At 38.9% G+C, this 17,747-nt stretch overlaps 1 protein-coding gene across 3 annotated transcripts in view; it reads left to right on the top strand.

The window, feature by feature from the left end:
* LOC135250496 (ephrin type-A receptor 3-like) overlaps positions 1 to 16,828 on the top strand; it is an 85,421-nt gene extending 68,593 nt beyond the window's left edge. For 2 of the 3 annotated variants that reach the window (XM_064326823.1, XM_064326822.1), the window contains exons 14-17: positions 443 to 592; positions 2,864 to 3,054; positions 7,182 to 7,337; positions 12,690 to 16,828. In XM_064326823.1, the coding sequence (XP_064182893.1) occupies positions 443 to 592; positions 2,864 to 3,054; positions 7,182 to 7,337; positions 12,690 to 12,795 (603 nt within the window). In that variant the 3' untranslated portion in view covers positions 12,796 to 16,828. Of the gene's footprint in view, positions 1 to 442; positions 593 to 2,863; positions 3,055 to 7,181; positions 7,338 to 10,222; positions 10,308 to 12,689 lie in introns of all 3 variants that reach the window. The other variant, XM_064326824.1, reaches the window with a different exon arrangement.
* Positions 16,829 to 17,747: the final 919 nt, after the last annotated feature.

Raw genomic sequence — 17,747 nt, 5'->3', positions numbered from 1 at the left:
AAACACTGGAGATGAAACAAAGGGACACATAACTGAGGACTGGTTCCAGTTTACTGTGGTTTAACTCTTTACACTATGCACTGTTCACATTTGCTTTTGTAATTGGGAGGTCCATTCAGTTTTGTGCCAAACAGCAATTAATACATGCTATCTGCTCTTCTTTTCTAGATCAAGTCCTGAATTTGATGAGTCATACAGTATACTCTATTTATTATAAAGGAAATTTGAAATCTGAGCTATTCCTAGCAGTCTCTTCATTTTTGGCAGTGAAAAGCATGTGTTTGTATAATTTTAAACCATATTACAGTTGTAAACCGTATTGATGGAATGGTGCTTTATGGTGAAATAAAAAAAATACATGAAAGAATGGGTAAAATACATACAAAGTTAAATGAAAAATATAAAACTTCAATGATGTATTTGCCTTTTTAATGTGTTCTAGGGAGGTAAAATTCCAATCAGGTGGACTGCGCCAGAAGCCATTGCCTACCGGAAGTTCACCTCAGCCAGTGATGCCTGGAGTTACGGCATTGTGGTGTGGGAGGTGATGTCCTATGGAGAGAGGCCTTACTGGGAAATGTCCAATCAGGATGTAAGTGTTTGGAAAGTCCAATCAGGGTGTGTATTATCCAATGTAAATGAAATGGGCTGTGTCATGACATAGACGCTACCTCCAAAGGCTTTGGAAACAGAGGCTAAAGGCCACTGCCTACTTAGGTAATACAGTAGAAGGCAGCTTCCTTTAGATACAGCTGCCTTTGTAGGCATTAGGGTAATCTCTCCCAAATGGAACTGCTTATCAAGGTAGCGTCTACATCACTTTTCCTTTGGGCATTGCACTTGAGAGCCGATTTTTACGCTACAGAGGGATTACTGAGTGAATAAACAAAACAAAAGCAAGCGTATAGAAAGCTCTGTGAGTTGTGAAACATTCAACATTTTACTCAAATATAAAACATAAAGGTCCAGAGGTTCTAAGCCTTTTAGGACTAGTTTCAGGCGCAGATAGGGTCCATTTTTACATTAAATTTCTCTGCTTCTAAAGAGCAGGTGCAAATCAAGGTGCAAGCAAGATGGAGACAACGCAATCATTTGTGTTAGAAAATATTGGCTAACGTTACAAAAGCAGCCATGACAAAGCTATCAAAAATCATGGAAAAATGAAAAAAGTGGTAGAAATCACAGAGTGTTTGGATAAAAAAATGACTTATTAAATTCACCAGTAGATCACATGCATGGCAGTGGGAAATGACTGAAATAACCTGAGCAACTGTAGTGACAGTTAGAAGTGCTTTACGTTTCAACAAGTTGGGGAGTTGCCATTAGTAAAAAGTCTGTCCATCACACGAAGAACAGGCTTTTGGCTTGTTAGAAACAAAGCATGTTCTAATTGCATTGCTAAAATATATATTTTTTTAAATGGTTACCGTTGTACCTACATTGCAAGGTTTGAGTCTTTGATGGAATGTTAAGTTAAACATTTCTGTAGCTCCAGAAAGAGTGAGCAGTACCAAGACTGTTGACAAGGGCCGTCAGACATTTTATTGCAATAAGTGACTGCAGGCTTCATTACAGTCACCATTCAAGACTTCCAAAAAATCATGGAAAGCACTAAAACAATAACCATAATCATGGAATTTGTGATGTCTGTGACTTCTGTGACAAATACCTAGCCGCTGAAATTACTCTCCTGAAAGTTTTTGAAAAATAAACGATGTCCTAGAAACTCCCACACAACGTTCCCGTTCCATCCCGGCAATAGTCAAGCTCCTTGCAACACTACACTATGACAGTCTGCATTTTGTTGTGCACTGTCCGTAATGCTGGATATGCTCTTATGGCACACCAGCAGATGCATTAATTTCCCCACATCCAACAAAGATATCCAGTGTACTAAAAATAAGTTAACTGCGCCTTTTAAGCTCTGCTTCACATGCAAAATGCATTTAGAAGACATTCCAATTTGCTGATGGCATGATTAGCTGTAGCCTTAGTAAATAAGACATTAATTTCACACAGACTGCGAGTGCCCCAACATACCCTCATCAGGCCACAATTTTCCTTGCGAGTGTTATGTACGTAAATCAGGCCCATCATTTTCTACTATATTACATCGCTGATTCACTGTGCTGTACTTGTAAACGACCTCCTAGTGTCCCTGACCGATCATGGTGGTGATACTGTTTGCCATTATTGAATGGGAATTGACATTTTTACGGGCAAATATTTATGGGATATCCTACCTGGCAAAGGACATATCTGATGCTACGCTCTAATATGGCCAAAATAAAGTACCTTAGTAGGCAACATTTTGTGGCTTGTAAGTCAGCGTTTTGATAAAATGGAACACTGCCAATATTTTCTGATCTTCCTACAGGAAATGAACAGCAGATGAGATGAATACAGCAGTGTGAACAGAGCAATTATTTTTACAACACTTATTGTTAATATGTATATTCGGAATACCTGTTCAATACAGAAACAACTCTGCACTGAATTGATTTTTTTTGATGATCAATTGTTAAATATGCACTCCGTATATACTCATAGCTCTTTCTCCAATAATAAATTATTTTGTACTATGTGGTTTTTGAAGAGACTTTCACTCTTCAAACAGCACAAGACAATTAAGACAATATACAGAAGTACTCCACAGAGCTTTTAAAATAAAATCATTTTCGTTATTGTACACGATGCAATAATCATTTTTCATTAAAATTACTATTACTGTTTAGCATCTATGTATTCATATGTGTACACCGTAGCTTGGCTGCAGTCCTTGGGAACAAACAAAAAATATCTTTATTTAAAAAATAGCTGCATTTAAATGACATAATCGTCAATTCGTTTTCTGCTCACGCAGGTGATCAAGGCAGTGGACGAGGGGTACCGCCTGCCCCCTCCTATGGACTGCCCTGCAGCCCTGTACCAGCTGATGCTCGATTGCTGGCAGAAAGACCGCAACAACCGGCCCAAGTTTGACCACATAGTAAGCATCCTGGACAAGCTGATCCGGAACCCCAGCAGCCTGAAGATCATCGCCAACGCCCCCAGGTAGGCCACCGCCCACGAGCCACAGGGGGAACAAATGGGGGTACATGCTGTCCACCCAAATCACATTCCAACTTTTTCTACTTTTGGTTCCTGGCACATCCTGCTTACTGGCAACCGTCTTTTTCCACTGAACTGTAATGAGGGAAAATGGCTTGGTGCTTCCCCAAGACTCATCTATCCAGCCTTATGGCTTTTTTGCCACGTTGCCATTCTGCAAACAGCTGGACTCCTTTAATCATGCTCTGCAATGACAATGATCTATATAAAGGGTATGATATTTGAACTGGATCATTTATTATAAATTAACAGAATTACAGAATTATCCTCAGACAGACGGTGATTGTCAGAAGCAATTAGTCATAATGTCTTCCTGTTTTCTAAATGTTGGTTTTGGAAAAGGTACACTGTGTCTTGTCATTCTTCTCTGTCTGCTATCCAGAACTCATCTCATGCTTTCCCTTCTGTCTCCTGCTTTTATTCCCTTTGCTTTAATAAAACTTGAATCCAGGAAATTGCAGACAAAGTTCTTTTCACTTTTGTGTGGGTAGTGTAACGGAGAGCCTTCATGGTGAAGACACGGAGGTGCATTAATGGTGACTAATGATTTCTTAAGAACGTGAAAATGAGTCCCTGGGAGTTTGCTTGTAGTTTTCCTGATGGGCTTTTAACAGGATAGGCCCGGGAGCCAGGGTCTTGATTTATAGCCTGCATTAACTGGTGCAGACAGGCTCTCAGCTGGACCTCAGCTGCAACTGCACATGGCCCTTTGGACCCTGTTTGCCCTGTATGGTAGGGAAGCGGAACTCCGGAAACACCCCCCCCCCCCCCCCCTTTGGAAATAGGAGTGGCACACCGGCCCTATAGCCCTTCAAGGTTGTCCAATCTGGTGGAGAATGTGGGGACTCCCAGAGATAGATTTGTCCATGACAGAGCAGCCCAGATGTCTTTTCCTTGGAGGAACAGGGCCAGCTTCTCCCACACCTTCCTCCTAGACTTCCCAGGAAGACTTAAGAACATGATACAACACAGCCATGGTTATTCAAAGGTCATCCTGCAAATGGAAAAAAAGAACCAAGAGAAAAATAGCACAAACAAATGTGTGGCCAGAACTCAAAATACAATGCATGCAGACATGGTGAAGAGGTTTAGTTGTTGTGTGACCAAACATTAGAATGGGCAAGACTTAGTAGTATGGTTGTTGGTGCCAGACATAGTTGTTCCAGCATCTCATAAACAGCTGTTCTCCTGGGATTTTCATGCACTCCAGTCTCTAGAACTTATAGAGAGATGGTTTAATAAACAAAAAACATTCAATGAGCATCAGGTCTGTGTGCAAAGACACCTTGGCACCTAATGAGAGAAATCCGAGGACAATGGGCAGATTCAATGTTCAAATGTCAGACCTTGAAATGGATGGCCTACAGCAGCAGAAGACCATGCCTGGTTCTACTCCTGACAGCTAAGAACAGGAAGATGAAGCGACGTTGGGCATGTGATCACCAAAACTGGAAGGCAGGAAAGGCATTGTTTCATCTGACAAATCTCCATTTTTGCTGGGGAATGCAGATGGTAGGATCAAAATTTGGCATAAACAGCAGGAATCCATGGATTCATCCTGCCTTTCATCCTGGTGCAGGCTGGTGGTGGCGGAGTACTCATTAGAACTCATTGATATTGACTGAGTATAATTTTAATGCCACAGCATGCCAACGCTTTGTTGCTGACCATGTGCAGCCACAGTCTTTTTGCGGTCATCTTTACAGCTGCAGTCTACCCTTTTTGACTGGATACTTCCAGCAGGATAGTGTGCCATAATTCAAAGCATGTATCCTCTCATGCTGGTTCCTGCACAGTCCCCTCTTTTCAATCCAGTAGGGCTCCTTTGGGATGAGGTTGTATGGGAGGTTCACAGGACGAACGTGTGGCCAGAACACCTGCTGGAACTGAAGCAATAGAGTTTGCATGCTCCAGATTCCCTCAGAAATGTTTCCAGCACCTTGTTGAGTCCATATTGGAAAATATTATGGTGCCCTGAAATAGGGGGCTATACATAAAAAGTGCTGTAATTTCTACATGGTGAAACCAAATTGTATAAAAATTTGTTTCATTATGAATTTAAAATTGTATAGTACAGAGTCAAATCGAGAAGAACGTGTGTTTGTCTCAAACATTATAGAACTCACAATGTATATATGTACAGAGAGAGAGAGAAATAGTTCTGGGATCTGAAATATTGCAGCTCAGTTGCACCTGAGACTACAAAGATAGATTCTTTTTTCTTGTTCTCCATGTATTTTTTTATTAATGTCAGTCATACGGTTAGATTTCACTGCTACTTCTCAAAAGAAAACACAAAGGAAGACACGAGTGGAGCAATACCAAGAAACAGAGTCATCCAGAGTTCACCTCTAAGGTGTGCTGCTTAAGAAAGTTATTTTTATTGTAGGTTTTCAATCATTATGCCTGGTAAAACAACCTGGAGTTTTGCTTCTGTGCTGTTTGAATAGCCAAGAATGAAAGTTATGTAGCTCCTTATACAAATCCCTAAGCGCGCTGAATGGTTGCTTTATATTCCTTCATATTATTTTCACCTTATTCACTCTTTGATGTAATAAGTGAAGATTTTCACCTTGTTTTTCAGAGATTTTGGTCTATATATAATAACAAACAGAGCACAGAGGCCTGCAAACACATTGGTTTAATATTGATTTCAATGGTTCTCTGACATTCGTTTTATTATATTTTTTCTGCTGAAGGAAACACTGTAGCTTTATTTCTCCCAGGACCTGCATCATCTGCAGTGTTCCTGATGGGTACTTGGACTCTATCCCTCCTCCACTGAATTCTGTGTGTCAGCAATAACTGTAGCTGCAGTACTTACTGGTCAGCACTGCTGTAGCACCTGCAAAACGGTGTTGCCTGGATTCTCACCAAGACAAAAACAAAGAAAGAGAAATTTTATCACTCCCATCCTTGTTTGTCATTACAGACCGCTGGTTAAATGTAAAATCAGTTGTGGAATTAGATTCTGTGTATTCTTTAGTTACTTTAAACCCCTTCCAGAGGGGAAGCTAAATTGTATGGGCCCAAGACCTAAATGTTCCTGCCGCCTTATTTATTTTATGATGGTCATTTAGCCATGCAGGTTTGTCAATCTTTTTTGGCCGAACATGTATGGATTAAGAAAAACCTGTTGTGGTCATTTATAAATTCATAAAAAGATCTCCACTGTGTGATTTTCAGTTAAGGTTTGGATTTCAATATTTCAGCATAGTGCTTTCATCAATGAAATGGCAACCTTATGTACCCAAGTTCTAAAATATTACCACAGGTTCAGTTTCTCCCCTGGTTTGAGATTTCTGACTATGGCAACCTTAAACTATATACAGATGGCAGAACTCTGTTGTTGTCTGGACACACCGTGAGTTTATTCTGTTTTTATCTCATGTCCCCCCGTCTGTGGTGGTTATTTCACGTCATAACCTGTGCCCATCTCCCCCTTCTGACTAATAAGGGTAAATAGTAATTATGGAGCAGTCATGTGAACATGTCAGTTTTCAATGGTCAAACATTACAATAGATGACAAATCCAGTTGTTTCATTTGGAATTCATGGAGTACTGCCAAGATATGGTATGAAGCCCTTTCTATCAGCAGTGTGTGAATCACCTAGTGACTTTCTCTGTAATAACATTTTTACATCTGACATGAATCACCATCTTCAGAGCTCAATTTTTGTGGTCAAACACAACGTGAGAATTTTGTGGTGGTCAGCGCAGTCAGTCGGAAAAACTCCTGAGCCATCGACTAAAGGTCGGCCCCGGTCGAAAAAGCCATTGGCTTACAAGACGGTTTTCTGAAGAATTTCCTTTACTATGAGCTATAGGATAAATGGCTGTTGTATTCTCTGAGATTCAACAAAATCTCTAATCTTAAATTAAAGTTACTCAAACTTGCTATGGAACCATCCACTTAATTTACCAGCTGTTGTCTTGGCATGGACTGTGTCTTCACTCAATAACATTACAAGGACACCATCTTAATTTTGTCTGCTATCGGTTTTAATATGACTATGATTTAACGCAATCCATGATTCTTAACACTGTCCATCTTTTTCTTCCCTGACAGCCCAGAAAACATGCTCTTGGACAGGACGGGTGCTGACATTGCCACTTTTTGCTCCATGGGTGACTGGCTAGAGAGCATGCAGACGTTGCCTTGCAAGGACATCTTCAACGGGGCCAGCTACAGCTCCTGCAACACCCTGGCCAAGACCTCTACAGAGTAAGACACCCTTTATTTCACAATTTTGTAAGAAATTGTTATTCTCTGATTCCTGTTACCACATTACCAAAAAGAGCCACATGACCACTAGAATGGAGAACACATGTGCATGCAAGAACTTGACTGTCCTATAAGAATCCGGCACTTTCTTTGCGTGTTTGAAGCAAAACAGGGAATGAGGGAATGTATATCTTGTGGCAGGAATAAGACAATGGTTTCTACTGTCCTGATAATTTATTCCTTAAAAGTCATTGTCATTTATAGTCGTTAAAATAACAGGTGTGCTGCCTTCTCACTGCGAGAATGGTCATGGACTTTGTTTTAATTAGTTTTCATGTGGAGCAGGCTTCTAACTTTGTGTCACTGCAAGACTCCTGAAAGTATGTCAGCTCTTCTAAAACCGAGAAAAAAGGAGTCTGTTATAGCTGTGGGTGTGTGTGTGCGTGGATGTGTTATTCATTTCAGCCTTTAATCCAAAGACTCTTGTATTGTAAATTGTTTGAATCTCTCTCCTGGCTTTTTTTTTTTTAACCCGTAAATGTAGATATGGAATGAGTGGGCAGTAAGAGCATTACTCACAACTGTTTCTTCAGTTTAGTCAAAAGTCCTCCTTTACTCAAGCTGTCATTGTGCGAGTGATCTGTGCTCCAGACAGCGATCTCAGAGACACCCAGGCCGATTTTTAGGCAGTCTGTTTACATGGGCGTGTTCTGTGGTGTGCCATTTCGAACTGATTTGAGATCAGACAAAAAACACAAACGAGCAAAGTATGGTTACTCTCGGTATGCCTCAGTTCTGCCTGCTGCCGACACCCTGATTTACTACCCATAGCTTTACATGAAGGATGTTTGCAAACGTGCCTCCGAGAAACCTCACAGTCGCAGATTCCGGTAAATTCTGAAAAGTGGCAGCTGTGTTTTGATTTTAACCAGTAATGACTGTGTCTTTGCCAACATATAGACAGGAATGAGGGAGTGGGGGGGATAGTGGTAGACATCACAGAAATTAAACAGCAGTCCTGACAGACTGTACCAACTGGGAACAGGTTTTTAGTACATTGAAGCTGGCAGGTTCTATGGCTATGGAACATATTCCCTTCACATAAGCCGCTAATAATAAGCATGTCTCCCCACTCCATTGTGTTGACTTGCGCTAATGGGATATGCTGTATCGCGGCATGCCATCATTTTCCCTGGAGACAATCTGTTCCATTTAATTAAGAAGGCATTTAATAGTACAAATAATTAGCTGGTTATAATCAAGAAGATCAAAGCTGTGGACTTTGCGCAGCTGCTCTGTTTTAGACTAGTGCCTGGTCAGAGGATCCATGCGCAGGGCAACAAACTATTAAAAAAAGACCACATCATAAGCTTTTTGCTCTGATATAATGAATTACATGAAAACAGTAGAGTACCTCCTAAATTAGCCCGTATATGGTTTCTGATGTTTACATCATCATATCATTCCAGACCAGATGCAAAAAATATTGAATTGTCAGGATGAAAAAACGATTTAAAAAAAATGTAAAAGTTACCCGGTGCCTCTGATATGGAAATACACTTTTTATGATGTGTATGATCACCCCATGAATGACAGTCCAATGATGTATCCTACAGGAAACTTTGTATTCAGAGTAAACTCTCTGTGTTTTTTCCCCGAGCCAGCAATAAATGCATTCGTATAGCTGTGCAGCGATCTCTTTCACCTCGGCATGTATCTCTGTTATGCTATGTGGTTGATAGTCTATAAACACAGTACACCACAACAACAGATGCTGGAAAGATTGACAGTTGTGTAAAGGGGATAAAACCTGGTGGTCCTGCTGTGATCACCAGTGTCTTTCCTCTTAACATCCTGTTTGTCAGTGGGGGAAACACCGATGGTGTGACTCCAGCTGCATAGCTTTGCAACCAGGATGGAGAGAGCGGAGGACACGGCCGCAGTGTGTGGAACTGTAATCTGTTTCGTGTTAGTCTCGTATTTCCCAGACCACCCTCCTGTAAACAGGTGGGTTGCACGGAGCTGTTTGAGTTATATTGCTGTGGCAGTTCTATCTGTTTGAAAACATTAGTTTCAAACAGTTTAGTTTAGTTTCAAAGGGCCTTGTTCGCAAACCTTTTCATCTTACTTTCGTTCTTAAGAAAAATTCCTATGAAAAACAGACATGAAGGATGCGGAGACCATCATTTTTTGTGTATCCCAGGTGTATCAGATGAGGAATGCGGGTTGTTTGTAAATTTGATTCATGTGCCTGTTCATGTTGATTAGCATAAGGAACCACCCAGGCAATCTCATAAAAGGCATGCTGACTTCGGGCCAATGTGAAAACATAAGCCAGTCATTGCTCTCCGCAAACATATCTGCGTGGTCCTTAAAGACGCGCTATGTCTGTCAATAGGGCGCTGCAGGACTAAATTCCACTTCTGGGTGGTTTTGGAACGTACATTCTCAGATTTTCCAAGCTAAATATTGCATTCTGTCGGAGGTTGTCAGTGGTATAAACTGGATCTTTTTTAAAGGACTATAGCTTCCATGATGTGACAGTCATTTGTGAAATGCATTATTCTTGAGTTAATTAGACACACATTTTAAGAGAACTACATTTTTTTTCATATTTCTATTCATTGGAGAAAGGAGTTAAGTTGGGATAGACTACAGTATTGGAATCCATAGAAACTTACTTTTAAAATGCACTGTTTGTCAGTGTTTATTTTGTCTGGCAGTTTTTTATTTATTTTTTTTATTTTTTATTCTGTGACATCATTCTCTGATATGCAGGATGTGTAAAATAGTTCTGTGCTATGATGCTGTTGGTGTGCATAGGCCAGTGATCTTGGTAAATGAGCTTGTATCACTGTCATTCTAAAGGTTTACTTTGTCCTTAGAATCTACCTGGCTGAGGTAAGGCCTGCAGCCACTTGCCCTGAATGGGAGACGGCCATGGGAATCACAACACTTTAACTCCAGAGGGTGGGTCTGGCCACTGCTTACCGTGAGCTGGCTGCAAGGTTGCCACAGTCAAGCTCATGCAAGCCTCGCCTATTCTAATCTAGATGTGCTTACACTAATACGCTTTGAAAATTTCAATTGCTTCCAAAGACAAAGCTGCAATAGTTTTTTTTTTTCCGAGTAATACCTAATCTCATAGTCTGCGGCAATGTGGTTCATATTATGCACTAACACTCGTCACATGCACAATTCTGGGGTCCTGGGATCTAAAGTGACTCAGGGAGAGGGTTGTGGCCCACGGTTTCCTATTGAAGTGCATGGGATGAATGCCTCCATGTGGTAAGTTTGGAGGGCTTTTTTTGTCCATAAATAAACGCTTCTGTCACTGTTTGCATGGAAGTAATTTAACAAATGTCCCTTATTTTGTTCCATATTTTATTCCATTTTAGGAGCATACATGTGCCAGGGCTATTCCACTCTTATTAAAGAAGTCTTTGCCGAGCTACCATTAGAATCATTGTATGTCCAAGAACTTTGAAGCCATTCCAAACTGATGACATTTACACGCAATGGAAAAATGTATTACAACAAACCTAAATAAAATTTAAAATGTGCTTCAACAATTCACTCAAGGATATATTGCATTGCCCTGTCCTCAAAAACCAGAGCTACAAACAAAATCCAATGCAGTTTTTGTGTGAGAATCACCACAGAAAATAGGAGAATGTGCATTGGAGCCATATTGACAATTTTATTTTTGACCATACAAAGCTCGACAGTATAGATTACATGTTTTCATAACTTTTTTAAATTATATTTATAATGATATTATTATATTTAGTGTTTCCAGTTTCACGGATCTAATTGTTAAACATAAAATCAGACAGCTTATCCTTTGTGTCTTTACAAAAATTCTGGATAAGACAACACTTGGCATGAATTAATTTTCTGTGGAAAAAAGCCTAGGGATAATAATCCAACAAAGACTTTTTTTATTAGCAGTTCGTTGGAACAAAGCAAACCCATACTTTTCGTACATTAAGGGGGTGGCGGGGTGAATTATGTTTAATTACAATTACCAATGATTTTTTTAAATAATTTTTTTCTGAGTAATCCAAATTTTGAGTTTATCTCAAACTATTATTATGGCTCACTCTTCGTGTTGGCTTTAAGATAAAATTAATACAGTAATGACATGGACAGGAAGCACCTTATTGTAGATCGACACTTATACTCTGAGATACTTACAGTAATAAATATTTTCCAAGGTATTTCCAGGCCTGATCCTTGAGTGAAACACTCCTACAGGTTTTCCCAGCTCTCTTATGTTCTGTTTGGGTCAAATTGACCCCCTTATGAACTTTTAGTAAAGAAGGAATTACACTTTCAAGAAATATATTTCATAATCAGTGACTAAGCCAGTGTCAGTTTTTTTTGTTTTTTTTTTGTCTTTCTATTTTTTGTTCATCATCTCTATTTGCTTTGTGTAATTTTGGATTCATGGTTTCTTTGAATACAATAAGATAAACATAATAAAAACATGGAGGATGTCAGTTCCCAAAAATAAATATCAATATTTATAGCATGAAAACCTTTCATTTTATTTTTCATGGATAGGCTAGACATGATATATGCCTCCCTTTGCCTACATTATATTGGATTTTTAAAAATATAAATCACATCTTCATCACAAATTAATGACACTCTCATTGTCAAATGTGGTCTAGCAGAGGTAATCCAACGATATACCTCTATATTTTTTGATGATATATATGGACTGTTATTTGTATTAATTTTATTTCTTCTTTGCTTTAAAATCCCAATAATGTCCTTGGCATATTGTATCCAGCTGCTAATAAAGACAACACAAGGGTTAAATGATTAGTTGGGGATTTCTGTAATTTATTGTCTCGGTTATAATTTTTTACATACAATATATGTCAGCAGAGATACTTGTAGGTTTTTTTAAATAACTGTGTAGCTAATGGTTAAATTCAATTCCCACATACACTCCCAGTGTGTGCACATATTTTAAAACTGAACAGACCTGTAAATTACACCTTCTCTGCTTCAGAAATGCATGGCCTGTATTGGCCTGTGCAAGAGTCTTTAGTATGAATGTTTCATTATTTTAATAGTAATATTCAGATTTTTTCACGTTCATATCCTTGACTCAAGGCTGAGTCACTGGAGGATTGCCTCAATGTAGCATCTACCATAGATGCATCGATGCTAAATAATCTAACTGTCTTTGTTCATCATTGGCATAACATTTTTCATGAATGGGCATCTTTAGCCTGGCAGCCTAACAGTGCCATTTCTTCTATGCTATAGAATAGCAGCATCACTATTATGCAGCATGTTACCTTTCGCTCACATAGACTCTCTTATTCTGGTTTCCAGGGACTTCAAACAGGTTGGCGTGACGATCCTAGGTCCACAGAAGAAGATTGTGAGCAGTATCACGGCGCTTGAAACACACGCAAAGAATGGCCCGGTTCCCGTCTGAACGTATGTACAGAGAAACCATTGTCTCCGCCGCGTCAAAAAGACGAGAATTCAACAAAGGGGGAGAGGGAGGGGTGGGGCGGGTGGGGGGATAGGATGGTACAAATTGAAAATGCTGAGATGAAATGACAAAGTCAGAGGCAACATCTCGGGAGAGCAAAGAAGGACAGGGACTCTGGGGGGCTGGTGGTGTACGAGAAGAAAACAGCTTTCTGCTGATGATGGGTTGCCGTATAAAGGATTAAAGACAGCAAGACATTACTCTGAGGATCAGAAAGCCCCTTTCAGCACCATGGGCTGGGAGCGGGGTATTTCTATGGTTCCTGGAAGTGCCCAAGAAGCAAAGAGGACTTGGCATTTGTGCGAGCATTAGCGGCTTGCAGAAACATCAAGCGCAAATTCACCATTATTCAGGTGTTTACCTCTGAAGGCTTCTGACTCATGATGAAGGAGATTTTTAACACCTATACCATCGCATAGCAATAAACTGCTGCCTTGGCTGGAAACAGAAACAAGATTTGACGGTAAATGAACTGCAGGAAGCAGGCTGAGTCACACGCTTCCTGGGGATCTGTATGACATCAGCAGAGATCCACCTCTACTGCTCACTCGGCGCTTTTGACTTAGTCCACGTGTACACGGAGTAAACTCGATAAAATTTTCTCCAACCGACTGCCTGTGGTTTATGACTCACTTGATTCATGACAAGTCATGGTCTTTCTTCCTGGGGTTATAGCTGAAGTGTCCCTACAAATAGGTTTCAGGCTCTCAAATCCTTCTGTCGTTTTAGCATAAGGGAGGATTTCTGTAGGACATGGCCATTGACAGAATATTTTTAATAGATTTTTTCTTTTAATAGATTAATTACTTTTAGAGAGTACTGAATATTTCAACAAGTTAAGAACAAACACCTTCACAACAAACACAAACACCTTCTCTCTTCCCACTCACAGATTCTGAGCAAAAACAATAAACTAAAACAACAAACTAAAATATCAAAGACAAAAGAAAGCTGAACTGAGCAGCGAGCTGAAAAGCTTTTCAGCAAACCAGCTCTTCCAGCTTTTCAGCGACGGTTTACTTTTTTTTTGTGCGTGGACAAACAGAACTCAAACACTTGCTCTCTCGGCATATGCTCCCGGTCATAGCCGCAAATTGTGGAGAGGAACACACCTTTTAAGCACCTGGGCTGATTAGTTAATACCACCCAGGTGTGTGTGCTCTCTCCACCAGCCGGTGTGGCTGAGACAAATCCGCTTCTCCAGCGGACTGAATATCACACCGTCTTATGCATCAAAAAAGCAGAAGTAGTTTATTTTTTATAACTGCCAATTCTAGCTGATAAATGAGACGCTGTACATCTTCCTGTTAAAATAATGCAAAGGCAATATAAAGTGCTGTTCATGCACCACTAACACAGAAAAAAGCACAGTCAGCCATAGTTTCGATGGGGCAAAGAACTGAAGGTGTTTTGGATCTAGACTTTTGAAAAATATATGTGGAAATCCAACCACTGACTAAGCATTATGTTCTTTTGTTTATTTGACTGAAAACAAGTTTGCACATATTTTTACCTCCTCAGTAAATCCTCATGTTGTAAACAAAAGGTTCTTCCCTTACTTAATAGTTATAATAAAATATCTGATGTAGAATACATATTTCCTAAATAGCTCTTAAATTATTATTGTAATTCAAAGATGTGCAATGAGGAGGTGTGCTTTCATTTACCAGATATTAATGTGACTCGGAACTAATTCTATGAAGAATTAGTTACAAAACCTGGTATTCCTAGTCTTGCGATAGAAAGAGGGCACCAGGGAGCCCTTATTAAATCACATACAAACTCTTATTAAATCACATACAAACACATACAAATATGCATGTGAATAGGCACATATACGCACCCAGCTTTTTCATGCCCCCATTTTTTTAATGTCATAAATTACAGATATTTCTTCACAGTTTGCAAATTGGAGACACTCTGCTTAACGGCTGACTGTATTATGATAGGTGATTAAATCAGAATGCCATTCACCGCCTCATTTTGGGACCACCTCAGGACCTCTGCACATCATCTGAGAGGGAAGAAAGGAAGGGGCAAGGGAGGGTGAAAACTTGCAAGTTGGACCTTAGTTATCCAAGTCTTTGTTCCCACACAGTTTCTTACAAGAGTTAGTATCAATTAACGGGGTACAGGAATTATCATAATACTGCAGTAAGGCTCCTTTAAACTATTCATATTCTTAACTTCATGTCTGTTCAACCTAACCTCACAAGTCAGCCCTGCTCATGGAAAATGTAGTGTCTGTGAAAATTTTCACAGATGTCCACAGTTGGCCCATAGTGCTACACTCTTTAATTCAGCTGGTCCGTTTCCATCTTTGTCCACAATGCCAAGAAACCATTGTTGGAAAAAAAACAAAAAAACATGTAATGAAAGGAACAAAACAATAGGCAGGACATTTTCATGTTGGGATTTAGCTTAGGACCTAACCCGAGACTGGACATTTGCCGTTTCAAACATCTAAGTAGATTGCCTGGAAACTGCGGGATCATATTAGGAGCAGGGATTGGTTTCTGAGCATAGCTTTTACTGGAAGGACAGCATTAACTTGACGACCAGAGGTGTTAAATGTGTCATGGAAAGAGATCCATTTTGGTTCACGATGAGGCCTGAGATCCTGGAAGCATTGGCTTAAAAATTGAATATAAATTGTGAAAAGGAAATTTGAATGAATTAATAAAACCTTATTAAAAAACATGAGCAGATATTATGAAAAGGAGACAGCAAACTTCATATGGATCTGGGGGCATCTTTGATAGCAATCATAAACAGTCCCTTTCATACTGTATGTATGACTTCTGGTTTACAGCTGTGAGAAGGCAATAGATGTGAGCTATTAAATTAATTTGCAATCTATCAGCAATAATGTCTTTTGCAATTCGACAAAAATTGATTCACAAGAAGATCACAGGCCCCATGGTGGACATAGCTACTGTAGACAATGACTCACTATGGTACGTAGCAGTGGTTCTCAAACTCAGGCCTGGGGAACCCCTGTGTATGCTGGATTTAGTTCCAACCACAATTGCAATCCCAGACCTCTAATAGGTTTTTCTTAATTGTACGTTATATGTTTTCAGGGATTATTTGCCATCTTAAGTCACATTATGTCAGAAATAGCTATGCACGTCATGGAGAATAACAGTTCCATGTTCACATTGTGCTGATTGCAATTGATTACTGTACATAAAAAGAGGTGATAGAAACTAATGATCAAATTAACTGGTGAAAGTGTTAGGCCATTAGATAATGAAAAATGAGAAATCAAAGCTTATTATAACAAGCCAATCCTATGTTTTGTTAAGGAAATCCTATTAAAGAACTGAAGCACGTGTGTTCCACAACCTTAATTGAATAAGATGCGTTGGAACAAAAACCCACATGCACAGGACTCACCCAGGATCAAGTCTGAGATCGACTGGTACATAGCATGAGCACATCTCTGTGTCTCCCTGTTTCCTTCGCCCTGTGTAAATGGTGACCCCTATAACTAGCCTGTATATATGTAAACAGGATATCGTAATAATGGCAATTCTCGACATGAGACTACTGCTACTTACATGGCCATACATTTGTACAAATGTTTGTAAATAAAAAAGAATGAACATGAATATTTGTGCAAGACAAAAAAAACCCTTTGTATTATATTTTTGTTATTTTGTATTGTACTTTTTACATAAAAAACACAATTATTGTTTACTTATTTATTTGTTAAGGGATAAAGTGCAGATGTGAATGTTTTGTAGCATACAGTAAGTTATGGCATTGTTATGTGACAATTTTACCTGTGCATTTACATTATAATCTTGTATTTTCAAAGAACAATACTGTCATGTGCCCCCCCTCCCGTCTGCTTTATAGATTTTTGTGTCTGTGTGTATGCAAGCGTTAATGGCTGTCTACTAATGAAAAATGATTTGTAGTAGAAACATATTTTTATAATAAACATAATGGAAGTATTTTTAAAAGATTGAATGCACATGAGTTTTCATTGTTTGGTTTTGTTTTACAATCCCCTCGATATACAATGTAAGCAAAGACACGGTAATATAATTCAATCAGCATTGCTGCAAATTTGCATATAATGTTTCTCATCTGCATTACATTTGCATAATGGTTCCCCCTATCCTGGTCATGATAAAAAGATAAATATTTAAAACATTTACGACTCAATATATATGCCTGGTAGACCATTTCACCTACCTTTCTGTGTTTTATTTGTGATTAATATTATTTTAGAGGAATAACTAATCAAGAAATCTTGATAGAGAACCTATATAAATGCAGTTAATCTACTTCTTGAAATTCTTCAAAACGTAAATCAAGGACAGTTAACAATAAAAAAAAAAACAATAGTGAATCAAAGAGGAGATAGTTTTGAAGAAATATATTTCATTTTGATAGAAAGTGGTTGTGTAAATTGTTAGGCTTTTCTATCTAAAAAAAAACAACAACAAAAAAAACCACGCACAGCAGAAAAGCAGCAATAATTTAGTCAATTGACCTTCCTTAGGTTGTGTAAGAAAAGTTTCTTCAATTTATAAATGCTGGAGAGTGTATTAATAGATGAATAAAGCACACTCAGGAAAACAATTTCTGAGTGTGAAACAGCCTAGTTAATGGCCTCGCTTCTATTCTTCCCATACCCATATACTGCAATGGGTTTGCTCCTGAGAAACATGTTCTATCAACATGTTTATTTAGAAAATTAATGAGTCACACATGCAATAAGACTTTTCATACAGTAAGGATAACTGTGTTTGTTAGCTGGTACATTTATCATGCAATGCTACTGTAACTGATTTATGGTGTATATTTCCTTTATTATAATTTATTTATTTATTTTAAGTGGATACCCCAGAATGACTTACTATATCAGTATTTGTCCA

Source organism: Anguilla rostrata, chromosome 3 (assembly GCF_018555375.3).
Source record: "Anguilla rostrata isolate EN2019 chromosome 3, ASM1855537v3, whole genome shotgun sequence".
NCBI lineage: Eukaryota > Metazoa > Chordata > Actinopteri > Anguilliformes > Anguillidae > Anguilla > Anguilla rostrata.
The sequence above is the reverse complement of the archived record's forward strand: the minus strand, read 5'-3'. Positions and strand labels throughout refer to the sequence as shown.